The 18,322-nt window shown below is 33.9% G+C and overlaps 1 protein-coding gene across 2 annotated transcripts in view; it reads right to left on the bottom strand.

Annotated features, from left to right (window-relative positions):
* ADK (adenosine kinase) overlaps nucleotides 1–18,322 on the bottom strand; it is a 474,216-nt gene that overhangs the window by 235,316 nt on the left and 220,578 nt on the right. For both annotated transcript variants that reach the window (XM_081105246.1, XM_081105247.1), the window contains exons 5-6: nucleotides 9,921–10,093; nucleotides 6,526–6,634 (exon numbers count right to left, since the gene is read on the bottom strand). In XM_081105246.1, coding sequence (XP_080961372.1) covers nucleotides 6,526–6,634; nucleotides 9,921–10,093 — 282 coding nt within the window. The remainder of the gene's footprint in view (nucleotides 1–6,525; nucleotides 6,635–9,920; nucleotides 10,094–18,322) is intronic.

Below are 18,322 nucleotides of genomic sequence, written 5' to 3' on the forward strand. Positions count from 1 at the left end.
AGATTCTAGGCTGAGGAGAGATAAAACCAAGATGGAGTTACAACATAAATACAGACAGAGAAAAAGAAGATCTACAATAAACCATGGGAACTGAAAAAAAATCACAGAAAGAAGGAAGCAAGCATAGGTACCAAAGGAAAATTCAAACTCCAAGTCCCATATTCTCAGATAATTATTGACAAACTATAATTCACTATTCTTTCATTTATAGTCAAAAGAAAGCTGGACTGGCTATATTAATACCAGTGTTTCACACAGAGAGTACATTTTGGGACAGAATCTATTACCAGGAATAAATAAATGGTAATGGGCCAAATAATCAATCCTACACTTTTATGCACTTAACAGAGTTTCAAAACACAAGAAGGAAAGTCTGATAGAACTGTGAAAGGAATATACAAATTTATAATGTATAGGAGGAAGTTCTCCATGTTTAGAAAAGAAACAACACACTTCAAAGAAAGCAAAGAGGAAGTAGAAAGTATTACAAGCTGAATGAAAATGAAATGTCAAAATTTGTGGGAGGCAGCCAAATCAATGCTTAGAGAAAACTTTATGTAGCACTAGAAGTCTATAGTAAAAATGAAAAGTCTCAAATCAAGGAATTTCATTTTCTTTTACCTTTCTATTGAATTTACTAGGGTGACATTGGTTAATAAAATTATAAAGGTTTCAGGTGTGTAGTAATTAATTTTTCAATGAATAAGAAAAGGACACACATGCAGCTGACTTAGTTTATGTAAAATAAGTCACAAGGTACTGAAAGCTTTTGTTAAACCTATTTCTTAAATATCTGACTCATCTCCAATGTTTAAAATTCTTCCTATAACAAGCCTAAACTTGCAAGCTAAGTTGTGCTTTACAGTGTAGTTGAAACGTGTAAGGAAACTTTTTCTCATAAAAAAAAAGAATTATTAGAAATAATGCATAGATTTCTATGCAAAATTCTACTATTGATATTATGGTATATCTTTTTCCACCCTTTTACTTAAAACCTAATATTTTTATTTTAACATGTATTTATTTTTAACATGTATGTATTTATTTTACCATAACTTATTTGTGTGCATGTCTTATAGGCAACATATTATTGGATCTTATTATTTTGTAAAATGTTACAATGTCAACCTTTAAGTTGGGATGTCAGAATGACTGTCCTTAATAAATCAACAAACAGCAAGTGTTGGCAAAGGTGTGGAGAAAAAGGAATATTCATGCACTCTTTGTGGGAATGCAGATTGGTATAGCCACTGTGGGAAGCAGTATGGAGTTACCGCAAAAATTAAATATGGAAGTGCTTTATGACCTAGCAATTCCACTTCTTGAAATATACCCAAAGAAACCTAAAACACTAATTTGAAAGAATATATGCGCCCCTATGTTCATTGCAATTATTTACAATAGCCACGATTCAGAAGCAGCCCAAGCGCCCATCAGTAGATGAGTGGATAAAAAAGCTGTGGTACTGTAGTAAATTATAACTACTCCAAATCAAGAGGAGGTTGAAACACAGTGCTAAAAGGAAAACTACTCAGTGGTAAAAAAGGAGACCTTACCTTTTTCAATAAAATTCACATAGCAGGGGGTGGGGAGACAAAGGAAGAAGAAGATTAAAAGAGGAGCAAAAGAAATCCAAAATAAGCAGAAAAGAGGATTAATAAAGAAAAAAATCAACCTGGACTTAGATTTCCCATAAAACATGCTAGAAGACAATAAAGCAATGCCTACAGAGTACTTTGTTTCACAAAATATTACACCAAACATGTCATCTATATATATAAATGGCTAAGTGTCCATCCGTCCGACCGGTAGCTATGACACACAATGACCCCCAGGGGGCAGACACTCAATGCAGGAGCTGCCATGACACACACTGGCCATTTAAAAATAAACATCACCACAGATCTGGCACAGACAAACCAACACTAGGCTTCTCCCAAGTGGGACACAGGCCCCACCACCAGCCCAGAGCCACACCCCACCAAATCGCAGCCAATGCTGCCAAGACCCTATGGCATAAAATACGGCCCAGAGCCAGACCAACCGATAAACGGTGGCTGTGGGTGCCGGGTAATGATGTCACATAGCAACTCCCAGCTTCCTCTCCCTAGCCATGACTAGCCTCCTTGTAGTTTCTTCAGCCCAGGAACCTGACTTGCTTTATAGCCAGGTGGAAACATTTTACATTTTAACCAAATGTCTGTGAAATGTTTTCCTGTGCCTCATCTCATTTGATCCTCACAGAAGTCCTGGAGTAGGTAGATAGGAGACTCGATGGAATCCTATTTTCTTTTCATTAGACAGAAAATGGAGATTTAGAACACTTAGAAACCTGAACCAACTGAAAAGCAGTAAGAAATGGTGGAACATGAAAATGACTTCAGGTTTTTCCATGCGCAGAATATAGTCAAACACTGCTACAGTTAAATATTTTACCCTTTGTTCTCCCTACATGATCTACAATAATAATCTGATTCGTGTGGATATTTACTTCTGTGTTGTGGACAATTACCTGAAAGAGAAGTTGGGGTGCTTCACTGGGCTGGAAAAAGTTTAGGTAAATCAGAAAGCAGGTTTAATTAAGCAAATTTATTCTATAGATATAAAAGGCTAAGTTGACTTGCACATGCGCGATACATAGAAAGCTCTAGCTGGTGCCAATTGCACATGTGTGTTTCAATCTGTCATTGTCGATTGTGAATTTGGTTGACATTTCTATTATAGAGAAAGGGCAAATAGCAATATTTAAATATTTCTTCTAATTAATTTCCTTTCAATGTGCATGAATCCATGTACCAGGACACTAGTTCCTATATAAAAGCAACAAAAAGTAAATAAAAACTCAGGAACACAGGAGCTCTGAGTCCTTCCTTAGGGAAAAACTGATGATAAAATGCAGCTAATTGAGGGTAATAAAAATAAACAATAAAGAAATGGGGGTAATTAGTTGGAAAGCATTTAACTCATTTAAATGTAAAATTGAGGCTGTAAGAATTATGGTTATAGAACAGAATGCAAGTGTTTAAAAACTGAAAATGCAAAAATAAAATTATAACTACTCCAAATCAAGAGGAGGTTGAAACACAGTGCTAATTTTCATATTTTTTTGTTTGTTTGTTTAAGATTTCTATTGTTTTTTAGAAAGAGAGGAAGGGAGAGGGAGAGAGAGAAACATGAACCATCGAGGTGAGAATGAAACATTTATCAGCTACCTCCTGCACACCCCCTACCAGGGATTGAAATTCACATGCCCTGACTGAGAATCAAACCGGCAACCTTTCAATGCACAACTTAGCCACACCAACCAGGGCTAATTTTCTTGTTTTTCATAGCACATAAATATTGCCTTAACAAGGAAACACAAAGTTTAGAAAAATTAATGTCTCTAATTTCCTATCTTGTTCATAAAACTTTCCTAAATATAGTAGTCTTAGGGGGCTATTATAAGAAATATTTCCTGGAAAAAAAAAAAAAATATATATATATATATATATATGCCAATCTGCTGCTCAGATGAAGAGAATCTTGAGAATTATATTTTTAAAAATGTAATTAGCTATCACATAACTAGTAATCCTTAATCACCAACTAACAAGGAATTTGGTTTAAACATGAAAAAAACTGAGTTTACATGCCATAAATAGTGTACTTGTTATAAAGGTAAAAAAAAAAAAAAAAGAAGAAGAAAAAAAAATAGATGCCAACACTTTATTTTAAACCAAAGAAGAACGTTGAATGGAGCACATTCCATTTCAGTTTTTTTTTTTAAATCAGGAAAGTTTTCGACGTGAACTCTGCATTTTAGCTTCACTACATCATGTGACAAAGAAAATGATTAAAGTTTTGAATTATCTTAATGCTCACTACTAATTTTTGGAATAGTGGGGAGAAGAAGAATTGTTGAATATGTAGATCTGGTTTATCCTATATAATAAAACCCTAACATGCAAATCAACCCAACGGTGGAACAACCGGTTGCTATGCAGGAGCTGCTCCCTGGTGGTCAGGTGCTCCCACAAGGGGAGCGCGGCTCAGCCAGAAGCCGGGCTCACGGCTGGCGAGCTCAGCAGCAATGGCAGGAGCCTCTCCCGCCTCCACTGCAGGTGGGCAGTAAGGAGTGAGGGGTCCTGTACTGCAAGAGTCCCAGATTGCAAGAGGGATGTCTGACTGATGGCAGGCGGACATCCCCTGAGGGTCTCAGACTGCAAGAAGGTGCAGGCCTGGCTGAGGTACACCCCTCTCCCCCGAGTACATGAATTTGGTGCACCAGGCCTCTAGTTTTATATAATGCAGGCAGATGTCTTAATTTTGGAAACTTGTTGAATAGACATATTGAGTTGCTTCCTTAGATCAAGAACTTTTTGTAATTAAAGGGCTCCCAGAAATTCAACTTGTTAAAACCTCAGGAGTTTAAAATGATGATGTGAGAAGACTGCTGATTCTATGGAACTTAAAAGTAGGAAGGAGTCCATCTATTTAATTAAGTACAGCTACACCTACTCAATCTAAAATTTTTTGTTTTGAAAATAGGCTAAGAAAAGACTAAACTGGATGATCTGTGCTCAACGGGAATTAAAGATTTAAAAGAACTGCAGAATGTCTACAGGAAAGTAATATTACATTTCAGAAGATATTTCACAGATTTTAATAAATAAAAATTATGCTCTTAGTTGTTAGCAAAATAAATATTTGTTGAACGTCCACCAACAGTAACAGCATCCCAGGTATCTAATATATGTCTACTATTTTCAGGAGTATTTTAAAATAGCCAAACTCTGAGAAATTTATAGATTTACCTGGCAATGTAAAAGAGCATTCTTTTTATTAAATTGTTAAAATAGAAGCTAAAGGCTAACAGCTATCATCAGAGATATCAACCAGAATCCATTCTGATATTTGTTTCTGGCTAATACATTACACACGTTTCAAGAATAATTCTATTTTCTTTATTAACTTGTCCCAAACTAATCACTCCGTACTTTATACAAAATAGCACTTGTATAAATAGTTAATACTCTTACAAAAATTTCATTCACCCTAAGGTAGCTAGATACATTATAGTACATAACTGCTGAAACTATGACTTGTTTGCAAGTTAGGTCCATGCTGCTATAAAAATTCCCCATTCACTCACACTTGGCAATATGGCTTACATGTGCATAACTGTTAAAACATGAGTTGTTTCCAAGTTAGTTCATGATCTGGGGTCCAATTACTATACATTTAAATAGAGACAATTGTAACTGTCAGTTAAAATACTTTTCCATCATAATATATTGTCATATATCATAGCCAATATAAATAATATAACATAATTAATGTCACAATTTAAATCATGTACTCTTTGAAAATCAGACTTTCAAATGTAAGGTGGTTTGAAATACTTAATAAATCTCCCTAAAAACCTTCACTACAAAAATATGCTACCAAGACATTAACAAAAAAAAGAGAACATTTTGCAAAATAAAATGAAATAGAAGATGATTAACAGAGAAAATTTTTTAGTTTTGAAATGTTTTTCTCATATACTGGCAGAAGAGGTAAAATGTCTTTCCTCTAAATAATCCTCTCAATGTAAGCATTTGACATTTATAAAGGGGTAGGGTTTGCTATACACTGGAATCAATAACAACCTTGTAAAGCCTACAGCAGTGCACATAAACATGCTGTAAGAGACATTAACACTAGACTGAAAGAAATAATTATATTTTCAATAAGCACGTTCCTATTAGAAAATCAATTTTTTACACGTGTTACCAGCAGTTTCACAGATCAGGTAGTGAGTGGCAGAGGCTGTTATATCAAAATCATATATTATATGCTTATAAGGTACTTTTAATTTTTCAAAGGTATCTACTTATTTTTGGTCAGCCACATTTAACTCAGATTATATAAAAACAAAATATTCATGGGGTGAATAATTCAGGAGGATTTTTATATCAGTCTTATCTTAGAAATAAATTCTTAACCAATTACTTTCATGTCAGAAGACTTAATAATTCTAATTACATGCTGCCCTTATTCCCAGATTTAAGAGATTTGTCACAATCAATATTTCTGAAATATTAAATTAAAAGGTATCATGATAATTACTATGGAATAAATAGCAATTAGGATTTTTTTAGGTAAATAAGCTCAAACTGTTTGCAGTGAATATTTAGAATACTAATATTTCTCCATACAATGCATGCATTATTCAGAAGTAGCCTAAAAATATAAAATGTAAATTCACAGAATTACTTCAAAAGACCTTAAGAAACAGATTTTACAGGAATTTGATACTTGGTTAAGAAATATCTATGTATAACGTATCCCAAAAGAGGTAGACTTGAAGGTAAATAATACAAATTATGTTACCATAGAATGATCATATTACTATTCTGCATGTTAAATAGTGAACATATGCTTTGAGATGGGTAATTTGCAGGATAAGTAAAAGACAATTATTTAAAAATTTACATCAGCTAACAACTATAATTTATAGTGTAAACATGTACCGGAAATTTGAATTAGGTAAATACTTACTGCTATATAATAAACTCTTGCCTTTTCTACTAACATCCAATTTTTCTCCATATCAAGATGTTTTTCTTTTTTATAACAATTGGCAGCAGCAAGATTAGCTACAAGGGACCTAAAACAACAACAAAAAGCAAAGTAAGATTTTTGGCCCAGATATACAACTTATTCCTTTTATTGCAAACTTGTCATATACTTCTATACAGTCAATTAACAATATTTTTTGCAACTTATATTTTATTTCTTCAGAACTGTTGTATATTGATTTTAATAAATGTAAATAAAATGAATTTTGTTTTGAGAACTCCTGAGACTTCTATGTTGCCTGTGAGAAAAACAGAGATATTAATCCTTGTTCTAAATACCACCTGGTATTTTGAGAAACTGGCATTTAAGTTTCTTTTTAATATTTAAATGCTAAGATTATCTACTGTCTACATTTTAATAGTTCAAAATGCAGTAACGAAACAAAGCTATAATGCCATTATGCATAAAAAAATTCAAATAAAAACTTCAGTTTTTAAGTATCAATACACTATACATTTCTTCTTTAACCTAATGCTTTAAAAGCCAAGTATGGGATTAATTTTACAAAATACATATAAAGACTATATTTACTATGTGAAATTAATTTGCCAAGCATTAAATGTTAATGAATGGAATAAATTTAAATTAGTTTCTACAGTTGAAACCTCCCTGCCCTGGTCCAGTTTTGCAGTAGAAAAATCTAAGCAGGATACTACATTTAAAATCTTGCTACAAGTGCCTCATATAGCTTTTTATTATTGCTCAACAATTAAACTTAATAATTATTTACATTACATATGAAATTAATAAAAATATTTTTCCTCCTCAGAATTTAGAAAATAACTTGACAGTTTTTCACTTTTTTATTTGTTAATTTTTAAATATATATATATGTGTGTGTGTGTGTGTATATATATATATATATATATGTAAATATATTTAATTGACTTCAGAAAGGAAGGGTGAGGATGAGAGAGACAGAAATATCAGTGATGAGAATCATCGATCAGCTGCTTCCTACTGGGGATAGAACCCAAAACCCAGGCATGTGCCCTGACAGGGAATCAAACTGTGACCTCCTGGTTCATAGGTTGATGCTCAACCAATGAGCCACACCAGCCCGGCAGTTTTCCACTTTTGTAATCAATAGTAGTTACGGTACAAAAATCCTCACAAATAAAATATCATCTCATTACTTAAGATTGTGGTAATATGATTGGTTCCTCTTGTTAAGAAAAAAGTAAATCAATTCTCTTCCAAAACATATTTCTGTTCATATGCCAACTGACTACTGAGAATATTTGTTTATGTTCAATTAGATGAATGAAAATAAGAGTAATATGCATCAATATATTTATATGCAAATAACTATATTACAAAATCAGAATAATTAATCCTGATTTATACAGCATATTTAAGTAATCATGTCTTTAGCAAAATTTTGACAAAAATGGTTACTAAATAAAAGCAAACACTTGTGGTATCAATTACTAAACTCTATTTTGATAATAAAACTACTCTTTGATAGGAAACTACTCAGTTTCTCCAAAAGAAAAATACAAGTATTCTTACTATCCAAATGTGTTTGGTTCAGAGTTTGGAGAATGAGAACTTGGATTAAGAAAATTATTGCATTATCTAAACTCTTTGATTCCTGTGTTTTGGATAGTGGTACTGAGAGTTACCACCCCTATCTAAAACAATTTATCCAAATATGTTAGGTTCCACAATTTGGATAATGAATTAGATAGGGAGGGTTTCCCTCAGTTTCAAATTTCCAAAATTATCTGCACAATACTGAGCAACATAACTATAATATCAGTATATAAATCAAGCTGTTAACATCTGGGAAACCTAATATTATCATACTGCTCTTTAGCATACAAAAATAATTTCTCAATTTTGCTCTAGCTTGAGTGGTATCAGAGGCAAAACTTGACCCATTTCTGTCTTTGCACCTGCATATTAATGTTGGTTTTAGAAAAACTAAAAAACAAAAAGGTTTAAATAAGTATATTTCAAATATGTTTGAACAATAGTGGTTTATTCACTGAAACCTTAAAATCATAACTTTTTAAAAAATATATTTTATTGATTTTTTACAGAGAGGAAGGAAGAGGGACAGAGAGCTAGAAATATCAATGAGAGAGAAACATCGATCAGCTGCCTCCTGCACACTCCCCACTGGGGATGAGCCCGCAACCAAAGTACATGCCCTTGACCAGAATCAAACCTGGGACCCTTCAGTCTGTATGCCGATGCTCTATCTACTGAGCCATACCGGTCAGGGCAAAATCATAACTTTTTTATACATAAAAAATATAGTTATAAGAAGGTTTGGAAGATTCTGGCACTCTATTTTTGAAAGTTATATTTTATTTATTTAATGATTACTGCCATAATAGTGTCAGATATGTAACATACATTTTCTGGAAGTCAAAGAGTGAGCAAAAATAAAAGGAACTAAAAAAAAGGAAATGACCAAGGGGAAGAGAGAGAAGGGAAGAAATAAAGGAAGAGAAAGAGGCAAATAAAAAGGGTGGGAAAGGAAGGGAGTCAAGAAATGGAAGAGAACAGACTAAATACTTCTAGCTATAAGGAACATAAAATATCCAATGAATCACTATTTAAAAAAGATCAGCTTTGGTGATTCTAAGAATATGACAGTTAGAAAAGTTATTTTATTTCTCCCTTGCTGATGAGTAATATGGTAACAATATTGTCAGCGATGTATGAATGTACTAAAAGAAAACCTCCATGTAGTTGCAAAAGGCACAAATACAACCAATGCATGGGAGGCACTGAAGTATATATTCAAAGGTCACTTACAAAAGAATTTTTAATAAGTAAAATTGTATAGAAATGCAATGGGTTGTTTCTTGAGTGGTACATTACCCATGACTAAAGTTGTTTAATATGGATGAATGACTATTTGCTAGAAATGCTTTAGGTGACCTAATTCATATGAGACTGGATATAACATAATATTGTATACGTTAAAAATACATATGAATATGTACATGTATCCAAACTCAGGATATGGTGAAAAGAACATTTCTTTCTAATCCCAGTTTAGCAAAATGCTTGCTATAAGACATTGAATAAAATGTTTTCCTTCTCTGATCCTAATTATAGGGAGTAGATGCTAGATTAGATAATCTCAAAAATTTCATTCCACTATACCACATGAAGACCACAGCAGGTTCAACAAGGGCAATTTAAAAGAAAAAGAAAAAATGATATAAGGAAGAGTTTATCAAACATTAAAAGCAATTATAAACGAGAGATCTAAATTCCAAAATTAGATTGGAATTCAGATTTTACCAGTATTGCAATAGCCAGTTAGTATAAGCTTCCCTGGGAATTACACTGACCTGTTGCCACCAGTGATGCATGCAGCACAAGTTCCTGTTGGCTGCTCATTCTGTTCGTAGTAATGAGCATCCACATGCGCTTCGGCAGTTTTTCTCTTCAGGATCTCCCCAAATTTATCTGTCCCAATGCAACCAAAAAATGTTGCTGCTTTGTGTGGCTTCTGAATCATCCACTGAAAAACAGGAACATAAATAATTTTAATGTGTCAGAAAACGGTACACCATAGTTCAGTATTCTGTTGTAGATAGTGGCATAAAAGAGATACCTTATTAGAAACTGTGGCTGTTATGAATGGAATTCCAATCCTGTACTACCATTTATGATAACAAATTTGACATAACAATCACATAAAATCTTATTATACTACTTTTGGGGAGAGAAATAGAGCACAGTGGTTAAAAACTCAGAATCTAAAGTCAAATAGACCTTAGGGCAATGATGGCTTGATACAGAAAAATAATAGCAATTCCCAATAGAAGTAGTATAGCAATATCATTAAAAGCCCAGCATCTACTAGGTGTACCAGTTCATAATGCAGATTTTTTAAATAGATGGAGTTACACATGTGTTGGTATATAAGTGATCTGATACGTATGCTATTTTGTTGTATTGACAGCAAGCTTCAAAACTTCATATGTCAAATTTGCTGAAGGTGTTAACATCATAGATATTTTTACGCTTAAAAATGTCGCATTTTGTGCCAAAAAAAAGAGCATTTGCGGGAAGTTTTAATTCATTGCTTTATTTTAAAGAAAAAGTTATTGTATACTTCGGGAAGCTTATGGTAAACATGCTCCATCTCAAGATACATGTGAACGCTGGTTTAAACGCTTTAAAAGTGATGATTTCGATGTGAAAGACAAAGAACGTCCAGGTCAACCGAAAAAGTTTGAAGACCAACAATTACAAGCATTATTGGATGAAGATCGGCCTGTCAAACTCAAAAACAATTTGCAGAAAGATTAAACGTTATTCAGCAAACCATTTCTGATCATTTAAAAGCAATGGAAAAGATTTTTAAAGGAAGGAAAATGGGTGCCACATCAAATGAACGAAAGACAAATGAAAACCCAAAAAGTCACCAGTAAAATGTTGCTTCAACGGCATGAAAGAAAGTCTTTTTTGCAACGAATTATGACTGGTGATGAAAAGTGGATTTATTTTGAGGATCCCAAATGCACAAAATCATGGGTGGATCCAGGTCAACCATCAACATCTTTGCAAGGCCAAATCACTTCAGAAAGAAGACACTGCTCTGCGTTTGGTGGGATCAGTAAGGTGTGGTGTATTATGAGCTTCTAAAACCAGGTGAAACCGTTAAAACTGATGGCTACCAACAACAAATAATCAATTTGAACCACACTTCAATCGTGAACCGACCAGAATGTGCCAGAAGACACGCAAAGTAATTTTGCTTCATGATGACACACCATCACTTCAAAACCAGTTAAAGACACGTTAAAAGATCTTGCTTGGGAAGTATTAAGCACCCACTATATTCACCAGACCTTGCTCCTTCAGATTATCACTTGTTCTGATCAATGGCACATGCACTTTCTGAGGCAGCACTTCAAAATATACGAAGAAGTGGAAAATTGGGTCTCTGAATGGTCTGCCCCCAAATAAGAAAAGTTCTATTGGGATGGTATCCACAAATTACCTGAAAGATGGGGGAAATGTGTAGCTAGCGATGGACATTACTTTGAATAAAGCACTTTTGATGTTTCTCTTGAAATTATCGTGTTTTCTTTGATTACAAAATCCGCATTATTAACCAGTACACCAATATATTGAGACAGTCTGGATTCAAATCTTGCCTCTGCCACTTACTAGCTGTACAAGTAAGAATGTCACTTGGGCATTTCTATGCCTCATTTTCCTCATCTGTAAATTTAAAAATATATATAAATACACCTCATAAAGTTGTTGAAAATTAAATACTTTAAGACATACGAAAAGTACAGACATAACAGCCAAGAATATGTCTTGTTCTACACATTACTTTTGTTCATGTAGAAAGTCTAAATACTCTGGCTATTTTTGATATCTAGGACACTGACAAAATGTGAGACTTTTACTCTTAATCAGTGATTTCTCCTCAAAAGTTAGTCAACTTAAAATAAGAGTTTAGTAAGCCAAAGCAGACACATAAAAGAAGTAGAAGACATGCTCATGGCTTGAAAGCACTTAATAACCTAGCTGAGAAAGTAAGGATGTTTTCAAGAAAGTTGAAAGATTAAAAAATCTTTTTTGAAAGTTTATAAATTAATCTGCTAATAGTTCTGTTAAAATTTTAGTACATGTCTAACATTACCTCCAACATAGTATGTTACCAACACCTAAGCAATCTGTTTTTGACCATTCTGACATCCAATCAATAAACACTTAATGCATGTCTACTAGAGGAAAATGACAGTGACCATAATACAAAGACACAAGCACATTTTCAAATTCTCCAGGAAAGAGATGCAATCGTGTTCAAAGCTTCTTGTTATGTTCCTTCTTTTAGCCAAAAGAAATTGCTCAACCTCTCTTTGTTTAGGTATGTAGAGTACATCTTTAAATACCCATCTTTAACTTCTATCCTAGCCCTGAGGGAGTAAGAAGGTCCAGAATTACTCTTGTGTTGTGTATACTTAAAAAACAAAACTAAAAGGAAACAACTATAGAATTTTCAGACACTGGACAGGGCAGGACTATGATTCTGACAGAAAACAAGGTGAGCCCTGACATCATGCAGGCTATCTGCCAGGAGGCAATTTTCAGGCTACAGTGCCAGGAGGAAGAAACCAAACGGAGCCTGGCATTCTCACTGAAATGAGGGACCAGAGATAAAGTGAAAAAGAGTCTCAGAGAGGAATGAGCTGAAATCCATATAAAGTAGCTCTTGAGGCTTTGGCAGGACACCAATCTGTGCGTGTTTAAGGAAATCATAAGAATCTACATAAATTTTCTAGGATTAAAAAGTGACTTTATCAAAGTCTCAGTATTTAAGATCACTGTACACAAATCTAATGTAATTCTATATACTATCAAGGAATAGTCGAAAATTAGGAAAACAATGTCATTTACAATAGCATCAAAAATTGAAACATAAAGGGACCAATTTAAGAAAACATGTGTAAGACCTATACACAGAACACTACCAAAAAAAACAAAAACAAAAAACAAAACAAAAAAACAACTAAAAAAACCCACCACCAACTATATAACGTGATACTATGTGCGTGAATTAGAAAACTCAATATTCTTAAGATAGCAATTCTCTCCAAATTTATTCATAGATTCACTGCAACACTAATCAAAATCTCAACAGGATTTCTGAAGATACCAAAAAGCTGATTCTATACGCAAGAGTAAAAGAAAAAGGAACTAGAATAGCTAAAGGTTAGGAGGTGTGTCAGTGTTCTGGAAACCAACAGTGATAAATCCCAATTTCTTCAAATATAATGTTGATAATCCAACCTATGATCTTGGGAGCATGTTTTAAGAATTAGAAATAGACTAACAAGAAATGTACTTAAGATCAGTAAATGATACCTATTATTATAATTGGGTCACTTTCATACAGAGAATGAAAGGGTTCTCACTACACTGTAAGTAACTACACCTAACTTAATGAATAAGAAAACTACAGCAATAATTGATTACTTTAAATAAATACATGAAATTAGTTGAATTCAACTTTAAAAGCAATAGTAAAGGCAGAATACCACCAGGAAACACTCAGGAGGGCAATTAAATATAAGCGAAGGGAGATCAGAAAAGGCATCCAGAGATGGGTGACATTATCAACTAGTCTCTGAAAGATGGGTGTAACTTTCAAAAATAGCTGTGAACTGGAAGTAGAGGCACAGCACACAGCACATGCCTCCTCTCCTGTTGGGAATTTTATCATGGTGTTCTTAAGGTAAAATAAATTCTATTTAGTAAGTAGCTAGTTCCAAACAATCTAGTATTTATTTCCTAATAATTGAGAGCCTATTGCGCACTGTAAAATTCTCAAAACTTGGAATCAGACTGGTCAGCACCACTCTTATTTGCTGTGTCACAATGATTTTTGTGTAGTACTTGTTTTGTTTTTTTAATCACAGAAGCTACCCAAACCCCAGTTTTCCAAAGTATCTGATACCACCAAGAGGAAAGTAGCAATGCAATGTTAAAACAGAAAAATCTGCAGTTAGTGGTTCAAATGTTGAACCTAATAGATGTCACATGTTTTCCTAGAAATTTTGACATGACCTGCAGACTCAATGTGGATTTGCTAAAGCACCCAAGGGTCTTAGCACACAGTTGAGGAATACTAGTAAAAGAGTATAATGTTAACAAAAAACAATGAAAAGAGAAATAAAGGACTATTAGGAGTATAATGACAGAGCACAATGTGGGAGGGAACAGACTAATGTGAAAAGTAGATCTAGGCCAGATCATTAAATGACACTTTAAGAAATTAGGGAGCATTCTGTATGTAGAAGGGCACAAATGAGGTTTTTGAGTAAAGGAGTCAGATAATGAGAGATGAGGCCTCATTAAGAAAGCAGGAAGAGGCCTGGCTGGTTTGCTCAGTGGATAGAACATTGGCCTGCAGACTAAAGGGTCCAGGATTCGATTCTGGTCACGGGAACATGCCTGAGGTGCAGGCTCGTTTCCCAGTAGGGGGCATGCAGGAGGCAGTCAATCAATGATTCTCTCTCATCATTGTTTCTATCTCTCCCTCTCCCTCTCTGAAATCAATAAGAATATAGAAAAAAAGGAAGGAAGGCAGGCAGGCAGGCAGGAAGATAATTTATAACTGAAATTAAATGGAGCTAAATAAATATCATATTAAGCTTCACATCAAGAGTCTTTAACCACATATGGAAATATTTCTATTAATATTAACTTCATCTGCCAGATGAATTTCCTCTTTGTCACCTAAATGGAATATTTAGAACAATATAATTGACAATGATGCTCAAGCGACAGTCACTTCTAAAGCAATGGTATATACTTTAATTCAATTCATAATAGAATGCTGAAGAATGGTACCTAGATACTAAAATAATAGCAAGATAAGCCAAACGTAAGAAATTTTATATCAGAAATCCAATGAGGCGTTTCAGAAAAACTGGAGCACAACTGAAAGAGATTAAATGTCAAAACTGGGTAATAACAGCAACAAACAGATTGCAAAGGGTGGTGAGGAAATCGTAAGTGAAGTAGTTGGTTAGGAAAATAGCATCTATCACATAGCTTAAAGGATTGGTTCTTTCAAAGGATTGCTGTGCTCCCAAGTGAGACGGTGGAACACAAAGATTTTTATAAATATTATTAAGAATCCATTCTCCCTCAATAACTAGTATGCTATGCTCCTTTCCTGCCAAAACTGCTCCATTTCCCCTGTTGGCAAACATACTATTAATAAAAATTGGTTCCCAAGATTCCTACTATTATACCAACAATGGTTCTTTTGTTATTTTTATTGTTAAATACCTGTTCACATCTAGTTTCCAGAAAAGATTTTGGGAATTTTGGTCTAGTAGAAAGATAAACTTTAGGACACAGATAGTTCATCTTGTCCTGTGATAGTAAATTACATAGTCTATTAGAGATTATATTTCTTGTAGAATTATAGTAAGAATTGAGTAAGATAATGTATGCAAAGTGTCTGTTAAAGAGTACTGATGATGATGATAATATCAGGGCACTAAAATATAAAGTACGTTTTAGTCTAATCTCATTAAACTCACTGCATAAATATTTTCTGATCATCTACCATTTGTTGAATATTATTGTAGTAAAAAATAGATAGCTGTGGACTGAAAGGTCCCCGGTTTGATTCCGGTTAAGGGCATGTACCTGGGTTGCGGGCACATCCCCAGTAGGAGGTGTGCAGGAGGCAACTGATAGATGTTTCTCTCTCATCGATGTTTCTAACTCTCTATCCCTCTCCCTTCCTCTCTGTAAAAAAATCAATGAAATATATTAAAAACATTAAATTTTTTTTAAAAAAAGAGCAGCATTTCTCTAGCTCTTTTGTAGGCTTCTTTTCTTTATTGATCCCTTAGTGTTCTATAGGCCTGGATCCAAGGATTACCTGCTCTTCTCATCCTACACAATTTTTCTGGATCTGATCTAATCTATTCCCAGGGTGTGTGATATATATATCAGCACATGAGAGTAGCACATATGTTAGACTTTGGGGAGTGGCCAAAGAAATTTCCTAAGGAATATATGTGAAACTGTGGCCATGCTGAAACTTGTAGAAACTAAGGGACCTGGTAGATCTTGTGCGAGATAGTTAATTTTCAGAGGAAGAAGGATGACAAAGAGGCTCAGAAGCAAAAAAATGAGGCTATTGGAATTAGAGAACTGAAAGTAAATTCAGTATTCCACACAGGATTTTGGTACCTTACAAATGCAATGAATGAAGATGAATAAGAAAAGTGTCAAAATGCTATAATCTCTTCCTTAAATCTGTATTCTAAAAATAGAGTATTTTCTAAAACACACAATAAATGCTTACTGAATATATGTCACTTGGAGATATGAATAATATAACCAATGACCCAGGTTAAAGTTTTAGCATAGAACCTGGCATAAAGTTGGTACAGAATATATTTTAACTATTGTTATAATTACCACTAATGCAATTATGTGGGTACCAAAAACACTATTTTATTGTTATTTCTAAGGCAAACTATTAAATATTTAGAATACTAAGGAGTTTGAATTTTATCTTCTAAGAAGATTTGTAGTCTGCATGAGACCTATGGGCCACTATCAGGTCAAGGCATGTGTGGGAGGAAGCAGGGGAATCCATGAATTCCCTGGAATTATAAGGAAACTCTGATGTACTTTTCTGAGAAGAGGATTCAATAGATTTCACCAGATTCCTAAAAGGGACTAAGGCACCCACAACAAAGGTGAAAAGGCACATACATGGAGAACACGAATATAGCCAGGGAGGAAGCCTTTTTTCCTTTTAAGCAGAAGATTAACAGGTATATAGGATTGCACCGAATGAACCAATAAAACCATTTAAACTAAAGGTATTTATCCAAATTTAAAAATGCTGTGTAAGTTATGTTTTTAAAATGCAATTGTTACACAATTAGTTTCTTAGCTATCTACCATAAGTAGCCTAGATATATTTCCAAAGGTCTCCAAAACTAGATGATAAAAATTAGCATAGCACCCAAATATGCTTTAGGTTTTTATTCAAACCGACTTTCATCGGAAGCCTTTAAGCAACATGATTTCTATCAAAAATGGATTGTATACATTCTTCTTCTATTTCTTCTTCTATGTTCTCCCAAGATTTAAAAAAATCATGCCAACTTTAACTTTTTGTTTCTTGCTATACACAAAAAAAGAGTCTTTCTTTTAGGTTGGAATACAAAGAGTTTTCTTAAGGAGAAATCTGATCTTATTTTTAAAAGAAAACAACCTTCTAGAAATTTTTTTTTTATTAGAAATAGAGTTCAATAGATACCATTTTCACATTATTTGAAACAGTTAAATTGCCTTACAGAGTGAAATGCTCTAATATATAAAGGAATATACTAATGGGGATCAGGACACACTATTCCAAATTATAGCACAATGGTTAAAAAAAAAACAAACGGAGGAAATGCAGAAGCAGGAAGGTACTCTGACCTCCCCTTTACTTCTCCCTTGAAGCAGCTCATAAAAATCCTCATGTGGGAAGTACTCCCCCCCCCCCCCGCCCCCATACCTGGAGGAAGAGAATATCTTCATCCTACAGACAAAGGGACATGAGAATCCTAACAAAAGTTCACCCAGTTTTACTCTATGTGCCTCATCCGCTGACCTATCATGTTTCTACAAGACTTCCCACTCTTCACCAAACCTAGCATAAAAATACTCAAGTCAAATTGTTTCTCTGAGTCTTCATTTCTTTATGAAGGCTCCTGTGTTGCATAAAACTTACATTAAACAAATGTGTATGCTTTGTCAGTTTAACTTTCAGAGATACTAAGAGGGTCGAGGAAAACTTTCCTTTCCTATACCCTCAAGCAACTTCAACTTACTGGTAGCAATGGCTGCCCTTGTTTAGAGGACATATGATTAATCCACATATTTATCACAATTTCAAAATCACTTCTAGAATTATTTTATCATTTTTTCATTATACTCCAGACATTTCCCCCTGACAATTTGAGAAAAAAATTGTGCTAAAACTAAATATAAATAAAAGGTTCAGCGAAGTTAACACTATAATTAGCTGAAGATGAGTTAGAAAGGACAATATAATTAGGAGGTAAATTAGCAAGTACTTACTATAATTTGGGCATTATGCTAGTCCTTTACTTACTATGTTACCCCAGTTAATCTGAACTACCAAACATGAGATAAATACTCACTACTCCAATTTCATGGGTGAGGAAAGTAAGTCAGT

This window comes from Myotis nattereri (genome assembly GCF_964212035.1).
Source record: "Myotis nattereri genome assembly, chromosome: 13".
In the NCBI taxonomy this organism is placed as follows: domain Eukaryota; kingdom Metazoa; phylum Chordata; class Mammalia; order Chiroptera; family Vespertilionidae; genus Myotis; species Myotis nattereri.